The following is a 17,776-nucleotide window of genomic DNA, read 5'->3' as shown; positions in this document are numbered from 1 at the left end:
ATTTTACACAAAAGACCTCTAACCTTTTTTGGCATTATTTCCAATCTTTTACAAATTATTCACTTCTCTTAACAGTCTTATAGTTGAGCTGAATTTGGCTTTTAAATACTGTAGAAAAAAGAAAGGTTAAGACTTTCTCAAAACAAGCCACCATTAGGTGCTGATTAGCTTATGAAAAGTTGAAAGACTTAAGTCCTGTTCCCTTTCCAACTGACTTAAAGTTAAGATATTTATCCAAGGGTACCTAAACCCTCCACAAAATCTCTCTAATTTTGAGTACCCACTTTTTCTGATTTATTTGTGTCTCTGAATTCAAAATAAAATCTGTAGAAGATGAGATGATTCAACAGTTATTAAAAATCAGGCTTTTGATATCAAAACTGGAAAAAAGTTAGATCAATCTTTTCACACTATAATCTAAACTTTTGGGACCGTGCCTTCATGTGATGTCAAGAGGAGATGATAGTATTATAGATAAAATCTTCATATTTATTACAAACAGCATTCTGCACAAAACCTACCTTAAAAAGTGTGGATGCAAAAGAAAGCCCTGGGAAGTGAGGATGTGCCACCAGTGTGCTGTCACAGCAAGACACCCATGACAGAGAAGCCTTTTCCCTGATGATACCTGTGGTACTGTACAGGACGTGCCATGAAAGAGGGTGACAGAAGAACATCAGCCAAGGAGAAGTCTTTGATTCTTGTTTTAATCAACCACACAGACCTACCTGATGTGCCTAAAACTCAGGTGCTTCCCCAGGTGCAGTCCAATGTGCTCTTTGCCTTTCCCAGAGGCCTCCTCTGATATTCCACCTCCATCCAATGAAGAAGGGACGGGCTTGACCGGGGAGAATTAAAGGAACAGCAATTAAATAAACAGCACTGCAACACTGTGAGGGTGCAGGAGGCCAGGTTTTAGAGCAGAAATGCATTACTTGATGCAAATAAATATTTGCCATGGCATTCATTAGCTCCACAATAACTCCCTGCTACAGCTGAGGAGTTGAACAGCTTGAAACAGTTCCTGTGTGGGCAAAGAAGGGCCATTTGTGCATCCATGGAGCTCAGCCTGCAACACCTTGGCACCTCAGTGTACCCACCAGGGCACAGATGAACACCCTCCACTGCAAAGTGCTGGTTTACAAAATAACAATATTTAATTAAAAAAAGTTATAACGCCATCTGCAGCTGCCTACTGTAATTATTTTACATAGAAAATGAGTTAATTCTGGTCTTAACTAGGGGAAGGCATAAACATCTACTGATAGGAAGAAACAAAGTTTAATTTGCTCACGGATCAGTGAAGTCCAAAAATGTGAATTCTATTTGGGTGGACTCTGCCCTTTCTTGGAATTTAAGATTCAGGAGCGAGGACCAGCAGAGCTTAGAAAGACAACCCTCACAGTCTGTATCCACTCCTGGCTTCACTGACTGCTGCCCCTGTAATAAACCCCCAGAAACTGAATACCTCAATAAATAAAAAGGGATCTCCGAAGAGGTAAGTTTATTTTCTTAAAAATCCCCTCCAAAGAAAGATACAAAACTCTGGTTTCTTTATGATGGTAAAGGTCATGGACAATAACGTAAGCAACATACTCTAGGAAAAATGTTCTAAAGATGTGTGGATATAGAGCTAAAATATCACCTGCTAAACAGGGGCTGTTAAAGAGGGCAAAACAGGGATGTGCAGTTTTAATTCTTCTACCTTTCACTCTTCAGGAGAAGCTTCACTATAAAATAGATTCCTTTGTTTAGGTACAATAGTACATATAAATTTAGAACTGCAACTTCTTGTTGGAAATCGTGCTTTTAGATACTTGAATTTATTTAGAAGCATTGCAAGTGCAAAGGAAGCAAAATTTAGTTTAATAATCAATAGATTCTGCTTTAAGGGAATAAAATTACAGCTTTTTAAAAACAACATAAAAAATTACAGACTCTGGGTTGTACAACCCAGGACATTCATGTGCTGATGTATTAGGATAAAGAAGATAACATATTTTCAACAGTGGAATTGCGGATACTGTGTACAATCCTGGTGAGGAATACTTTTGTATGAACACCTTCATTTGCACCTTTAAAATTCTTCTCCTGATGTTTTTCTGTACATAAATCATAACCACGTTTGTGGGACGACCTTTTCAGTACCTGCCTTTTCATCTGGTCTGCTCACATTTCAAAAGAACAGTGGCTTTCATCTCCTGCAGTCCAGATCTAGTGCTGATCAAGCATATTATGGAGCTGCACAAAGAAATTACAAATAATACAAACTTGAGAACCAGCTTTATACTGGTGTGATCTATTTAGCATTCACAGTCAGAGTGATAGGATCAGATATGCTCAGATTCTGCAAATCAAAAGTGCCATGACTTTCATGTTACACTTAAAAAATATTATTACATTGAATATATCCTCCAACAATACACCTAGATATCACTGGAAGTTAATTCCTCTCTGTAGCAGGTAATGTGTAGTTTTTGCTGGTACTCTCTGTTCACTTGGGACAGCTGCCTCCACACCATGAATATGCACAGCATCAATCTGCCACTGAGAATCATTGTGAGAAATTCCAGTTTGCAGTAAACATTCAATAGTTCACTGCTGACTTAAAGGATTGATGGGCTTTGAGAACGCTCAGGACCAGAGAGAGTAAAACCCCCCCTGTTCATTTTCAGAGTGGCCTGTGAGACAGGGGGCACAGGAGGGAATGGAGATGTGCTCCTTGTCTTTTAGGCCACTCACTTCCCTCCATTCAGATCCATTATTCCAACACCAAAATGAGTTTCTACAACACTGAGCAGACACAAGACTCAGTGTCTGTGACTTTCAAAAGTCAGACTTTTTTCAGTTATCTGAATAAAGCTTGTCACTTACTTTTCATGTTAACTTTTTGTAAGTGGTGGAAGAGTGTACTGAACAAGCGATTCATTTACTGTCACGTCCATCAGTGGCAGACTCATGAAAAGAACATTTGAATCCTGGCTCAGAATGTCCTCCCTCCCACTGGCAGATGACACTGCCTCCCCCAGTGACAGTCCTGTCACTGAGCAGTGGCTTTAGACCACTTCTCATGAACCCTTGTACACACTCCCCAGCAAGACCTTGAATTTCTTCTTAACCCTGCTGTTACAATGCAAGTACAGCAAATCCTCATCTCGCAGCTGCCTCGTATGAAAGTGAAATGGCATCAGCTGTTTGCCAGAGGGATGACTCTAAGACAAAAGCAAATCTCGTGTGCACTGCTCTTTGCTCAGGGAACCATTTGATAGGAATGCTTGTTTCCTTTAAAAGCTGTTCTGATGAGGTTCAGTAGATTAAAGAATATTTGCTGGCAGAGCCAAGGCAGCTTTTCACAGCACCATAAATCACTGATGTAAAGAAACCAAAACACAATTCCTTCCTTTACAGGTGAGATGAACCTTGAAGAGTATTTTGCAAGAACTGGCTATAAAGGCTCCACTGAAAAACAAGATTTGGAAACCTTAACCGATATATTCCAGCATCACATCCGTGCTGTTCCCTTCGAAAACCTCAGCATCCACTGCGGGGAGAAAATTACTTTGGAGTTGGAGCACGTTTACAACAAGATTGTGAGGAGGAAGAGGGGTGGATGGTGCATGGAAAACAACCAGCTGCTGGGCTGGGTGCTGAAGGGCCTGGGCTATGACACCAGCTTCCTGGGAGCCTACGTGTTCAACCCCCAGCAGAACGCCTACGCCACCCTCATGACCCACCTGGTGGTAAAGGTGGTCATCAATGGCAAAGCCTACATCGTTGATGGAGGCTTTGGGGTGTCCTACCAGATGTGGCAGCCCATGGAGCTCGTGTCAGGGAAAGACCAGCCCCAGGCTCCCGGCGTGTTCCGCTTCACGGAGAAAAACGGCGTCTGGTACCTGGAGAAAATGAGACGGAAACAATACATCCCCAACCAGAGCTTCTCCAACTCTGACCTGCTGGAGAAGAAGGAGTGTCGCAAGGTTTATATGTTCAGCCTGGAGCCACGGACAGTGGAAGATTTCCGTTTCCAGTGCACATACCTCCAGACCTCTCCAGATTCCCTCTTCACAAAGAAGTCCATCTGTACCCTGCAGACCACCGAGGGATTCCGGGCGCTGATTGGGTGGACGCTCACTGAGACCACGTACAACTACAAGGAAAACATGGATCTGGTGGAATTTGTAACTCTTGAAGATGAAGAGGTGGAAAAAACCCTCAATGAGAAATTTAACGTCACCCTAGAGAGAAAACTTGTCCCTATTAATGTTAAAGGGTCTTACACAATCTAGATGGCCAGGAAAACCTACAGTAATGCTATGTGGGTACAGCAGCTTCCACTGTCTGTGCAATCTCTACTGCAAGGTTATGGGATTCTTTTGCAGGTGACTGAAGGATATATACATTAGTATGAGATTAATGTGAATTTCACTTTGGGAAAAATCAGGGATTTAAGACTCTTGAGTCAGTTAGGTAAAATTATTTGCTGGGAGATGACTGCCGTTCAATTTTTGGCACAAATGTAGGATTTGATTTGAATCTGGTTATAAGCTTGGGTAAGAAATATGTCTGGGGAATTTTGGACTGCCTGTAGCACATGAGTATGGATTATTAATTGCGATATGCTGCCAACACATTTTCTAAGGTTATTATAGGGAGACAAGTAATCTGTGAGCATTTAGACAAGAAAGCACACATTTAAAACTTCATTTTTCACAAGATCAAACCATTCACAGCTCATCTCATCCCTCTACCTTTAATATGAGTAAAACATTGTCATCTTGGAAAAGAGCATTAGGAGGCATAATTCTTTCACCATCATCCTTAGACAAACCATAGTACAAAATGAAAATCGTCATCATGTGCATCCCTCTGGCCATTACTGCAGGAAACTGCCCCAAGTAATTTTTGGTATGTACTGTTCTTCTGGTGATGAAAATTCTATATATTGCAGTGTATTGGGGCTGATGGGCTCTAAGGAGATAACTACTAAGCTTTGTTTCTGAGATATAATCATCCTGTAAACTGCGATTAGTACTTAAATGTCACAGCTGGCTTAGATTTACTTCTATCCCACAAGGGGTGGAAATTCTGTACTTTTAGGACTGCATTATATTTGTATATGAAGCTAAGCCAGCTATGTCCTTAATTTTGTCCTGCAAACATGAGTGTCTGCATGGCTGTCCTGAATGGGTACCACTTAGCACAGGAGCTTTAATGCCATTAGTGTTTGTTCATCTGTATCAAAGTGACAAAACAACCCAAGAAGCCAGCCAAATCTAAAGGAAACCTTTCTTTTTTCACAGTCATGCTTCCCCATTTTCCAGAAAATGTTGTGCCTCCTACCATGCTTCTCTGCAAAATGCCCAACCAAGGAAACCACTAAGAAAGAGGAAACATTCTTAAATGATTTAAAAAATAGCAAAAACACCGAAACACACTCTTTCTCCTCAGTCTGTAATAAGCCTGAGTACCAGTCAAAGGTTGATTCCTCCCACTGAACAGTCTTTCTGCTCAAAGACACGATCTGATCATTAATCTCACAAATGCTGTAAGTGTATACCTGAAAATAAATAAAAGGAAAATCAAGACATTATGAGTTGTTTTAGGAACAGCTGCCCCCAGCTGCACTGACTCCTGCACACCCCATCTGCCAAGTGAGGGCTGTTCACTCATGCTGCTGATCTGCTGGCCACCCTTTCCCACCTCAGACTTAGGATCACAGGATCACTGAGGCTGGAAAAGCCCTTTAAGATCATTGAGTTCAACAATCAACCCAACATCACAACCATGTTCACCATTAAACTCTGTCCTTCAGGTGCCATTTCCAGGGATGGTGATCCACCACTGCCCTTGACAGTCTTCCAGTCCTTTCCAACCCTGTGAAAAGATTTTCCTAGTATCTAATCAAAACTTTCCCTGGCATAACTGGAGGCCATTTCCTGATATCCCGTCACTTGTTACCTGTTCCTTGGAACCTGTTATCTGACACTTCTTGAACTAAACAGGCCAATATTGAACAAATGCAGCAGTGGTGCTGGAGATGGTGAGTTCCTACAGGTAGCTGGAGGAAAAGGTCACAGGCTGAGGAAGATGATCACTGAAGAGGAGGCCCAGGAGCCATCTCTGCTGGGCTTGGTGTGTGCCAGCTCCTCGTGTGACCACCCATGGTGGCAGCTCATGGCCTAGGTGCACACATGGTTGCACAGGGATAAGGAACTGAGAGTCAAGAAGAGGTGACAGGGGACACTGAAAGATCTTACTGAGGTCAGAACACAGCTTCTCTGTTAATAATAGAATTATGGAATTTGCTCAGTAATTTGTGTTCTGTTATTCCCTCACATTCATGTCCCATTAAGGGTTTTTGCCCCTTTCTAAATAATTGATCATGACAAGGTGCTGCCTGAGATCTCAGGGAACATTACAAGCTTCAAAACACTGACCATCTCCATTCCATCTGATGGGATTCTCATTTACTCAGCTCACCAAACCACATTTCTCTGTGCCATCAACCCCAGCTGTTTTCATGTCTTGAGGACAGCCATTTACAGGGTGGTTATTTTGCCTCCCCACTTCCCTGTTGCTTCCAGGTAATTGTTTGGATTTTGGTACACAAGGGTTTCTTGGGGCTCAGTGGGCTCCTATCAGCATTTAACTGGGCCTGCAGTGATGGGACTCACCCAGCTACCCCTTCCACTGCTTGGTTCTTACCAAAGATCTACAGAGCTGCTGGTGATTGAGGCTCCAACCATCTCCCTGACTCCCATCTGTTAATTTTTCATCTTGACGTGACAATTACAAGCAGGTCCTCACTGAGAAACATGAAATCACACAAAGAAATGTCAACACATGCAGCTAAGGAACAGTTTCACAGTTTAACTAAAGCTTCCCAAAAGCTGATGAAAGCAGGTTATTGAGGTGTGAATGCCAGGCCTGAAACCCTCAGAGGCTTGAGATGAGAATGGTGCAAAACCAAACAAAACCAAACAAACTCTGAGGCCTCATGCTGGGGTTCCATTAGCAAGGCAGTATTGTGGAAGCTGATGTTCTCCCAGACTGGAAAGAAAACAAACCACCAAGTCCTTAAAGCATCAGCTCTCACAGAAACTTGAATTCACATGTGGTTGGGAGCTGTGGGATGGCTGCCATCCTTCCCTACCATGATGCTTCATTAGCATTCTCAGAGAAGGGTTTAATGAGAGCCTAAATGATTTTGCAGTTTTAGTTGGGGACTGTTGTTCAAATGAAGCAAAACAAATGCTGAGAAACCGCCCCCCTCCACCCCCAGACGCATCTAATTCCAAATACAATTTAAAAGCATGGTATTCCAATCAAGAGAGAGACAAACAATTTCTTTTAAAGCCTGAATACTGGATGAAGTCCCAGAATCCCAGCCCAGCTGCCCAGCACACACACAGGCAATGGCAATGACAGTCACCCGTGGCTGGAGCATTGCATCATGGAGTCTCATTAGAGAACAAGGCAGAGCACAAGAAACATGGTTCAAACTCCACAGCACCACTGAACATCCTGGCCCTCCCCAAGAACCAAAGTTTAATTAGCTCAAGCATTACTAAATTCACACTGGATGGCTCACTTCTGTTGGACTCTGTCCTGGACTTTTTAAGATTCAATACTAAGCAAAATAGAAACAAAAGAGAAACATCAGCAAGAAAGACAAAGTTGTTCAATACTTCCATATTTTTAAGCCCAGCAGTTATTACAAAATAAGCACCAAGAGCCTGCCAAAGGGAGGGACCAAACTTCACATGACAAGGGACAGACATACAAGAGCTGTCAGTGACCACTACTCAAAACCACACTTCTGGTGTCTGGTAACGCTTTACCAGTTTGCAGGTAGCCATTTTCTGTAACAAAACCACAACTTACCCAACTTGCTTCTGTTTCCAGAGAAGAAACACTTTCATTTAGAAACATGACCTCGTGGGAAAGTGCTACAGCTTAGGAGCTTGCACATAAAATGTACTGGAGCCTGTGTCAGAGCCAAGAAAGTCTTAATCAATGCAGGTTTGCTTTATGAATATTTCACTGCTATGCTTACACCTCTGTCAAGAGTAGTTCAAGCACAGATTTTATACAGCACAATGTTTCTACCTCAGGTAGGAAGCTCAAGTCAGACTTAAATCCATCCATAAATGTATTTATACCATTGGAAATGCAGACAGGTATTTCAGAACATCCCACCATGTCTGCTTGTAACTCTGTACTTAAAGTATATTTAAAAAGTCACACAGGGCTGAGTTTTGGTTTTGTCTTGCTCACAAAAACACACTATGGATGGTGCTTTTAAAGGCACATTTTGCAAATGCCCCATGAATAAAAGCTTGTGCTAAAAATAGTAGCTGATTTTACTGTAGCACTGAGCCACCAGCTGAATATGAACAGCAAAGCTCCCAGATTTAAAGACAATAAACTAAAATCGACCTTTTCTTCACAGTTTGTTCAACACAGTTCTGTTGAAACAGAACCAACCTTCCTCTGTCCCAATTCCAAAATCGTGGATTTTCTAGGAAACTGTTTAGCTTCTCATGTGCTTATCCATGCACTGTGGCACTCTCATGTCCAGCTATCCCTCAGGGAATGATGTGAAATTAAGGAAGCAGAATGCCCTTAATCAGAATTACTCCCCACTGGACTGAACAGATCCTGCAATGCAGAAGAGCTCTCTGCAGAAGCCTGAAAAAGGAAGACTCCACATAGAATCCATCTCAGCCACTGCTGTTACCAAAATAACCCAAAAGCTTCTTTCCATGGCACCACTGGACACTTGCCCAACCCACAGCCCCTCAGGACATGCAATTGCAGTGACATCTCCTGGCTGCTGGTGGCTCACCAGAACACACCTCACCCCTCAATTATTCAGCACAGCTATGCAGAAATTCACTCTCCATTCAAGAAATCCATTCAGAGGAATCATTTTCCTACTAATAAGCAAGAAGAATAATGGGATGTATTCCAAGTTTTTCTTGTGATGACCAACAATAAATCATTTCATAGCTCAGGTCACATCTTCCATGGGAAGAAAAATGTCTTGCCATCATTAACTCCTTTTCAGCTAGCAGTAATATATGATCAAGTTTTAAGTAATTGAACCAGTAGCATTTAATTAGCTCTGAAAAACTATCTCAGATCATGAATCACAGCCTTTCCACCTGCACAAAGTCCCCTTACTAGGTTAAAAGTATATTTCTCTTTCCATGTGTGATCCATCTTGAATATCTAATTAGGTGCTCCTGATATATGGATCATAGTTCATGTATCACAAGCAAAATACAGCAGACACAGTGTCCTTCTTTAAATAATTGAGTTTCACATCTTGTTTCACTGAGCTGTTAAAAAAAGACAAAAGAAAAGCCTTGTGCCCATGGCAAAATGGCCACTCCTCACTTCAATTAACAAATTCCTTTCTGCAGAGAGCCAGCATTAAGGATGAGTAGCTTGGGCATCCTGAGGAAATGTAGCAACAGCAATATTTCTCGTTGAAAGGCTGTGCACAAAGAATTGCTGCGATTTTAGACAAGAACACACTGATGTTTTTCAAAAAACCCAGAGCACCAACTGACCAAAGAGAACTGTGTTTCTATCCTAATATTACTTCAGATGGCTTCATCACATGCTAAATAAATCAGTGCACTCAGCTAAATGTTGGGGGACATCTGTGGCCAGCACAAAAACAGGATCTCTCCTTGTATCAGACTGTATTAAGCATAATTTTTTACACTAAATAAACTAATCCACAATCATTAACACAAAACCCCACAGTTTTTATTCTGCTTTCAAGTGTGTTTCTGAAACTGTTATTATGCTTTTATTACAAGACTTACATAATTATAAGATTGGATTTTTTTGCTGAAAAAGAGGCAAAATTAGCAAATTTCTTTTGGAAGGCAGAAACTAAGATTCACAATCTGCTAAGATGTCAAACTGTAAACGTTGCCCAATATTTGGCTTGCTGTATATAAAAAAAGTTTCACTACAAAATCCTCTATTTTTAAATAAACTTTATAAAAAATAAAATTCAATACAGTGGATTTTATCTCTCTGTTCTTCTCTCATCTTATTTTCAGCACAGTAAAAAAGATCACAAACCAAGCATGTTTCTGCTGACTTTTTTCAATTTGAAGAGAGCGCAGGTTTCATTTTCATAATAAAGCAAGCAGTGAAAGCTGAACTGCCTTACTGAATTGGACACAGCTCATCTTTACTCCAAATACTTCTTTCAGATGTTATCCTAAACTGTAAATAACATTGCTTTTGATTGCATGCAACACTCAATTTAACTATGCAGAACATTTAAAGAGACTGATGGGATGAGCGCCCCACTCATGAAAAGCTGCTGAGAGAGGAAAGGATGTACAACATCCATTATATAAACACCCACTTTGGAAAGTGTCTGTCCTGTGGATGGTAGAAATTTCAATGAGAATAGAACAGATTTACAAATCCACACTTTACATTAAATAGCAAAAACTCCAAACAATCTCCAGTTCTTGGTACTCTGTTTGGTAGGCATTAGGTAACAAGCTCCACTTGTGCAGTTGACATTAATCCTGAGGTTTTAAGAACATTTTCTTAGCTCTTTTACTAGGTCTTGCATTACTATTCCCCTCTTCAACTTCATCATCTTCATCTTCATCATCATCCTTGAGTACACGTTGGTCCCTTTTTCTCAAAAATTTCTTCCCTATTGTTCCCACTAATGTTTCATATCTGTAGAGAATAAAAAAAAAATACACCTTCAACTAAAATCAGGGGAAAAATTGTGGTGCATCTCCTAAACATAATCAACAATTCAAGGGGTGCAAAAAACCTGGTCATTAAAAGCTTGGAGAAACACAAGTACTGCATGACTTATTACATTATTACTCACTCATAGTTTCAATTTGTTAGTAGCTGGTAACAAGGAGGGAATTAGCATGGAATACCCCGATATCAAAGGGCAGAAAACCTCACAAGTGATGCAGAATTTACCCAAATGCATTGGATATTCAAGTGAAAATACACCAGCATTCCTGGAAAATCAATCTGGTACAGTTCCATATCTATTGTGGGCTTTTTTAAAATTTTGTTTGTTTCATTTTTGGGTTTTATTTCCTCACACATAATACACTAACACATCATATTCCTAGCTAGTACTGATTATGTCATAAAATGTAACTTACCTTCTGGCCATTTCTTCATCTGACACATCAGCCTCCATTTTATCATCCTCTTCAATTTTTTCCTCCTTGCACTTGGAGTTCATTTGGATCATTAACTTCTGAAAATGAAGTGAGAAACAGCTTAAGCATGTAACCATGACACAATGGCAACAGTGCTGAAATTCACTGGTAGAAGAGCATAAGAGGTAAGAACCAAATTTAGTAATTATTTTCTGTTCCTGGTTAGGCTAGAGCCCATCATTATGAAAACTCATGAAGAAAAGGCAACAGAGACAGTGTTTCAGTGTATTGTACTACTCAAACACCCTAAAGGGCACTCCCAACATCTCCAGGAGACCAGATCATAATTAATTTTTCATTGTGATGTTAGCACACAGACCTTGAAATGGTTTTGTTAAAAAGAAAGAATATCTTCAAGCATTTACAGTAAAAGCCATGAAGCAATCATATGCTCTGTCACAGAGACAGCAAGTTCAAAGTAACTAAAAGAGTTCTCTAGTAAATTACCTTACATGGCCTTCTGCAAATCTCTCTTTACACCTTCATCCTCCTGCTTCAGGTTCAGTGCTAACTTTTTTATTCCTGTCCCTGTGTACTTCTATCAGCATGAATCATGCCAGAAAGAAATTAAAGATTCTTGCCCAGCATTTTTACTTTGGAACTCTAAGCCCTTACTGATACAAGTAAGTATTGAATAAATAGAGTTGAATGTTTGTAGATTGGACTCTGCATTCTATGTCAGGAGGAAAAGTGAGCTTTTGTTTTGGTGAGCAGCATGTGGGATGGCTTCCTCACTTCAGGGAGGGAAAACCTGCAGGAGTCTGCAATTACTGACCAACAACACAGGGAGCTAAAAAGATTCCATTTACCAGATGCTGCACTGATCAACATTTAGGGTTGAATGATGGAGTTTTGGGACATGGGAGGGTTTATGGAAGGTGCTGCAAAGGCCAATAAGGCTGCAGTGTGAACACTCAAATCCCCATCACCAAGGGCTTCAATCCCAATGTGAGACAACCTCAAAGCAGGACACTGAAATGGTACCTCAATTTCAGGATTGAATCCTTTGAAGGACATTCTGCCATAAACGAGATCCTCACATCGCAGAAAGCTTCTCTCTTCTATTATACAGCTCCTGAAACCCCAAACCCAGCATTCTGTCAAACCATGCACTTTAAAATAATCAAATTAAACAAATGTTAAAAGGATGTGCTGTCTTCCCCCCACACAAATAAACAAAACCACACTGTATTTTAAACCATCAACTGCTTTCTGCTCAATTGCCCTGATAAATCTTTCAGTACAAAGAGCTTGGAGTGCAAAGGAATCTTCTTTGCCAGCAAAGCTGTGCCAGTTCCACGAGCAAAATTAACTCTTCTGACAAAAAGCACTCTTTGCTGGTATGGTTCTGCCTACATTAATACTTTTACCAGAATAAAAATACCACATAAATATCACTCCCCAGGTGGCACTACTATACCAGCAAAAGCTCCTAATTAATTTTTCATTGTGCTGTTGGACCTGGCATTAGTTGAGTCTGTCAGAGTATAAAACACTGTGTCACTCTCTGTTCAGCAGACAGATTTCCCCCTTCTTCCTCCTTTTTTTCCTCTTTTAATGAGCATGGAGTGAAAAAAGAAACATGACCCTGAGGCATTCATAATACACGTGCCAGATAAAAGTACTTTGGTGGATTGTTCCATCCTTTTCCTCACACACATGTACCTGCTCCCTCATCCTCTTCATCTCCCATGTAAATCAAACCCTCATGATCACAGAACTCAGGCTGAAGAGATTGAGCTCATTGTCCTGCCTTGAGGCAATATGAGTCACACATGTGCCATGAACAGCAGAGGTCCAGCTAACCTGTCCTCAAAACTCTTCTCATGATGAAGAATCCAGTGTCTCCTCAGGCAATCTACTCCAGAGCTTCAATAGCCTTATTGTTACAAAAGTTCTCCCAATGTCCAGCTTGAACACTCCTTGCTGCAACTGAAGCTCAAATACCTTTTTGTCATATCCACCAAGAGTAATGGAAAAGAGTTATCAATGGCCTTATTCAGCTACAGTCAATTCCTTGGGTCCCAGCTTTTTCAAAACTATGTATGTTCTCCCTCAGTGGAATTTTTTTTTCACTTTAGAAAGGATGAAACCCAAGCAATTTCAAAAGTAGTTCTCCCGTTATTTAAGGCACCTTTCTAAAGAGCAGGACACATTTCCTTATTAGCTAAGCCTTCCTTTATTTTTGCCATTAGCCCTCCTATTTCAAAACCAGGATTTGAAGTGAGCTGGGCACAAGAGGACAGAACTGTCCTGAATCAACTTAACCATGTGTCTGGAGCTGAATTTATTAACACAAGGTTCCAAACTTTGTTTCTAATGAAGGGGAAAAGCAACAATGAAAGAATGGCACCCTGACTGAAAGAAACTAATTGCAAGCATCTAGAAGAATGTGTGAGTGAAAGAAAACAACATACACAAGAATTGAAAGTAGGTCAAACTACACTAGGGAACCTCAAGAACAGCCCTAAAAATAAGTAATAAAAAAGTTGTAATGCCAGTCTGTCACTATTTTTGCTTCTGTTAACTGGTTATTTATAATACTTATCTTACAGGAAAAAACATGAATCTGCTATTTCCATTTCAAAACAATCCAATGACGATAAGAAGTACAAAAGATTACAAGCTTACTCTTTTTCCTTTAGATCTGGTACATCAAGATACCAGTGTTCTTCACTAATTATCTTCTTTTCTTCTTCCTCTAGTTGTTTTTTAGTTTGTGAATCCAAACCCCTTTGCATGAACTACAAAGAAAGACACAAACACACAGTTCAGTTTTCTGCATCATGAGTATCTTCTGAACATGCAGTAATTACATGATAGCAATTATCCATTACATAATGTTTAGCAGTTGATACAAAGTAAATGTTTTTTGTGATTTTTTTTCTCTGAGTTTGGTCAAAGTTTGTGCAAACAGGCAATGGAAAATTAAAACAGCTGCTGATCACAGCTATCCACTGGAAGTTAACAGTCAGTCACACCTGGACTTACATACAAAGAAACAGAGCTGTCCTAGCTAGTTTTGATGGATTGGAGTCGTCACAATTCCCTAATTTTAGTGACGCTTTTCTAATGTTTCAGTAAAGGCCAGAAAGAAGATAATGGTGTTGAAGTTATTGCTGCACATCAGGAACCAACTCCACCCATACAAACAGCACTGGAGCTCAGAGCTGGAAGTGGCTCATACCAGGCTGGGCCTTTTTTTGAAACATCTGTACTTTCAACCATCCTCTTCTTTTCTCAGATTTAATGAACTGGATTGTGTTTAGCTCTGAAGGTACAAACCTGCCTTTGGAAGTGGAAAAACGTCAGAGTTTGAAAGCAGACTATGAGGAAAACTCCTCTGTATCCAGCTGTGCTAAAGGAAGATGTTCCCAGCTCCTCAGTTCTCACTGACCCACTGGGTGGATTTGTAAAGTTCTGGTCCAGCACTGTATTCAAGGATCTGCTAACTCTCTGCAGGAACAGTCTGCCAAAATAGCTGAGACCAATAATCAAGTTTAGGGCAAGTTTCTATTTTTTCCTAACACAAGGACACTCCTGTCACTGGCTTCCTTGGTGATAACCTCTGTCAGAGGATGGGAACAGGCAGGTAGGAACAGCAACCTCTCAACAGCTGGGAGCAGAAAAAGACATCTGTCAGAGCCTATAAAAAACTGCTGAGAGCACAGAACGACAGACCTGAGGCCTGTGAAACAGCATTTTAATTTCCATTTGTCTTAAGTCAGGTGCCTGAACTGAGTGACAATGAAGTCTAAACAATGTCAATGAAACATGGTAGGAAAAAGCAGAACTCTTGAAAATTTTGTGGTGATAACCCATATAGTCCCACCTCCCTAAAAGTTGGAACCTTCCTGAGGATCTACAGAAAGTGTTTGGATAACTGTACCTGTCAGAAGTCTACATTTATACCAAGCTAACTCCCAGTCAGAGGCAAATCTAACAGTACAGTTCACACACAGTCCTGTAAAAATATACAGGTGTGCAATGTATATATTACAAACAACCCACACATCTCCAGTCTTTACAAAATGCCCAACCAAACCAAACTCAGAAGCCAACAGAGCTAGTGCTTCATTTTCTGTTTCTATTTGCATCCACTGTACAAGATCTTTAATGAAAGAAAAATTGACTTCTGCTTTCTGAGTCGATTCAGAATATGTCAAAGCTTTCCAATTAAAATTACAGTATCTTCTTGAGGAAAATAAGTGAATCTGTCATGTGGAAAAACATATTGCTCAAGGAAATTGGTTAGCCAGTTGAAAATCTCAACACAAGAAATTCTGCTACAAGAACCCAATTAAATAATAATTTCACACTCCATTTTAAAGATTATGTTCCTGAAGATTACTACAGGAAAAACCTAGATAGAAATTATGTGATCAGGTTTCTCTCGAATGTAAACACACACTGATGAATTAAAAATATATCAGTTGTGGTAGGCACAGAATGTGCAAGTCAGGAGGAGCTGTTTGGGTGAGTTTCCCCAAGCTATGAGATCTGGATCAAATGGTGCAAAATCTAAAAGTGTGTCTCCATGTGGCCCAGAATTTACTGCAAAGGTCCTTCCAACACCACTCACCACCTCTGGGTGCCACTGCACCCACCTGCTGAATGCTGCCAATACATTGGATCACTACCTGCAGAGGCAGCTGCTAAAGGCTTTATTAAAACATTTGTAAACAGGAAGATCTGCAGAAACAAAGTGCTAAATGCAAGATCTGTGTATGACCTTTTCAAAACCTTACTGATCTCTTCAAAGCTGGTTATTACTGCCTGGACTGTGAACCTGCAAATGTCATGGCAGCATATTCACATGCCTGGTTCTCCATGGCCTTCCAGAGGAAAACAATCCAAAAACCTGCTTTTGAAATCTCCAGGGGGTTAGTATACTGGCAAACGAGAGAAAGAAAAATTTCATTTTAAAAGTGTATTATATAAAAATAAGAAAAAATAATGCTGCTGCCATCCAGGTTATGGGAGTCTGTATCACACATTGCTGGCTGACTCAGTTCAACACCTACTCCCTTTAGAGAGAGAGGCAAGATGTATTTTGTTCCTTATGTGTACAAGTTTTAGATTTAGAAGCATCTGTTAATTAGGGTAAATATTCCATCATCCAACTGTAGCAGAGTGCACTTTATGTGAAAAATTGAACTGAAGTCAGCTAACTCTTTTCAGCCAGAATGTGAAATATAAGCCCATATACGTGGGGAAAAAAATGGCTAAATAAAGCACCACAAGCAAGAAGCCACAAAGGCCCCATCATGTTCAGTTAAAAAATTGAATATTAACATAAAAAAAAGTACTCAACTTTTCCTGGTTGTTTTCCAGCAATAAAGGACCATCAATCAGAGAACGTACACGGTGTGAAGCAGAATCCATTAGCCAGTGAGCAGAGACTAATTTCACACTGGTGACATGAGATTCACAATTCCAAGGGTAATAAGTACATCGGGATGTTCCTAAGATCCCAGGCTTTTATGAGTTGGGAAAGCTGGTTAATATTAGATGTTAATCCCCATTCAGGCTAGGATTTCCTTAGCCAGCAATGCAAACAGGGTAAAAATGAACACACCAAAACTTTCTTTTCTCAACACTAAAAGCCCCACCCCCAAGCAAAGCAAATAGCATTGATATTTTAATTTCAATGTCCCGTTGAAATATTTTTATTTACATTCACAACAAACAACCCAGCAGCAGAGGAGCGAGCTGGAACCAAAGCACTCCCAAAAGGTGCGCTGGAGCTGGGGCCAGGCTTTAGCTGGAACCATGAGGCTGCACCGAACCCTGCAGTTTGTAACCCCCGCGTTCGAGCAGCTCGGTGCCGCCATCAGTGATTTACTGCCGGGGGAGCAGCCCATCGATAAACACATCTGTTTATCCGGAGCGTGGCTGGCCGGCAATGGGCACGGCAATGCCCCACACCAGGCTCCGGGACGGCCGCGTGTGGCCGGGGACGCGCAGCCCGGCCGCGTCTCACAGCGCCGGGCCCCGCTGGCCATCGGTGCCCGGCCCTGCTGTCCTCGCTTCCAGCCCCCCCGCAGGCCTCCGGCTCGCCCTCCCCTCCTTCCCCCGTCACCTTCATGCGCAGCAGGTTCTTGGACAGCTTGGTTTTCACCTCCCCGGCCATGGCGGCCCGCAGGCCGCGGCGGATCCCCGCGCTCGCGTAGCGCCGAGGCCGCGCACGCCGCGGGAGGAGAGGGGCGAGGCGGCGGCGCGGCTCCACCCTCCGGCCGGGGGCGGCCGCGGGCACGGCACCCTGCCCACAGCACCCTGCCCGCAGCCCCGGGAGCTGCCGGGGCCGGGTGGTGCGCTGTGGTGGTGCAAAACCAGCGATAAAAATAAACTCTATGGCTGTGCGGGGTGAGAGAGATCGGGGGTGTGAGCAGGACATAAATCCGCTCGGTACGAAATGGCAAATCAGTATGTGAACCTGACATGCCTTACCCATGCTTGTGTGTTGTGTAGTACTGGCGGCTTACAGCTTCATCCATTATTTTCTGGTGTTTCTAAAAGAGAATAAAATACTTCCCACA

At 41.5% G+C, this 17,776-nt stretch overlaps 2 protein-coding genes across 3 annotated transcripts; one reads left to right on the top strand and one right to left on the bottom strand.

The window, feature by feature from the left end:
* Positions 1 to 57: 57 nt before the first annotated feature.
* LOC102066138 (arylamine N-acetyltransferase, pineal gland isozyme NAT-10) lies at positions 58 to 10,677 on the top strand. Its single transcript, XM_005489944.4, has 2 exons — positions 58 to 1,498; positions 3,409 to 10,677. The coding sequence occupies exon 2, from the start codon at positions 3,414 to 3,416 to the stop codon at positions 4,284 to 4,286; it is 873 nt and encodes a 290-aa protein (XP_005490001.2). The 5' UTR covers positions 58 to 1,498; positions 3,409 to 3,413; the 3' UTR covers positions 4,287 to 10,677.
* MPHOSPH6 (M-phase phosphoprotein 6) lies at positions 9,759 to 17,576 on the bottom strand. Of its 2 annotated transcripts, none has more exons than XM_005489945.3 (5): positions 17,320 to 17,576; positions 13,869 to 13,981; positions 12,222 to 12,312; positions 11,178 to 11,275; positions 9,759 to 10,725 (listed from the first exon to the last, which is right to left on the bottom strand). In XM_005489945.3, the coding sequence occupies exons 1-5, from the start codon at positions 17,368 to 17,370 to the stop codon at positions 10,560 to 10,562; spliced, it is 519 nt and encodes a 172-aa protein (XP_005490002.1). In that variant the 5' UTR covers positions 17,371 to 17,576; the 3' UTR covers positions 9,759 to 10,559. The 2 variants fall into 2 exon arrangements, with proteins under 2 accessions (XP_005490002.1, XP_014124586.1); XM_014269111.3 differs by lacking the exon at positions 17,320 to 17,576 and adding an exon at positions 16,552 to 16,832.
* Positions 17,577 to 17,776: the final 200 nt, after the last annotated feature.

This window comes from Zonotrichia albicollis, chromosome 13 (assembly GCF_047830755.1).
Source record: "Zonotrichia albicollis isolate bZonAlb1 chromosome 13, bZonAlb1.hap1, whole genome shotgun sequence".
NCBI classification, from domain to species: Eukaryota; Metazoa; Chordata; class Aves; order Passeriformes; family Passerellidae; genus Zonotrichia; species Zonotrichia albicollis.
Note: the sequence above shows the minus strand (reverse complement) of the source record. Positions and strands in the feature narration are given on the sequence as shown.

Excerpts from the sequence above, each read along its gene's own strand:
- LOC102066138 (XM_005489944.4), top strand. The coding sequence starts at position 3,414 with ATGAACCTTGAAGAGTATTTTGCAAGAACTGGCTATAAAGGCTCCACT.
- MPHOSPH6 (XM_005489945.3), bottom strand. The coding sequence starts at position 17,370 with ATGGCCGGGGAGGTGAAAACCAAGCTGTCCAAGAACCTGCTGCGCATG. Across the intron at positions 13,982-17,319 it reads AGAACCTGCTGCGCATGAAG|TTCATGCAAAGGGGTTTGGA; the intron begins GTGACGGGGGAA and ends CTTTCTTTGTAG. Across the intron at positions 10,726-11,177 it reads GATGAAGAAATGGCCAGAAG|ATATGAAACATTAGTGGGAA; the intron begins GTAAGTTACATT and ends TATTCTCTACAG.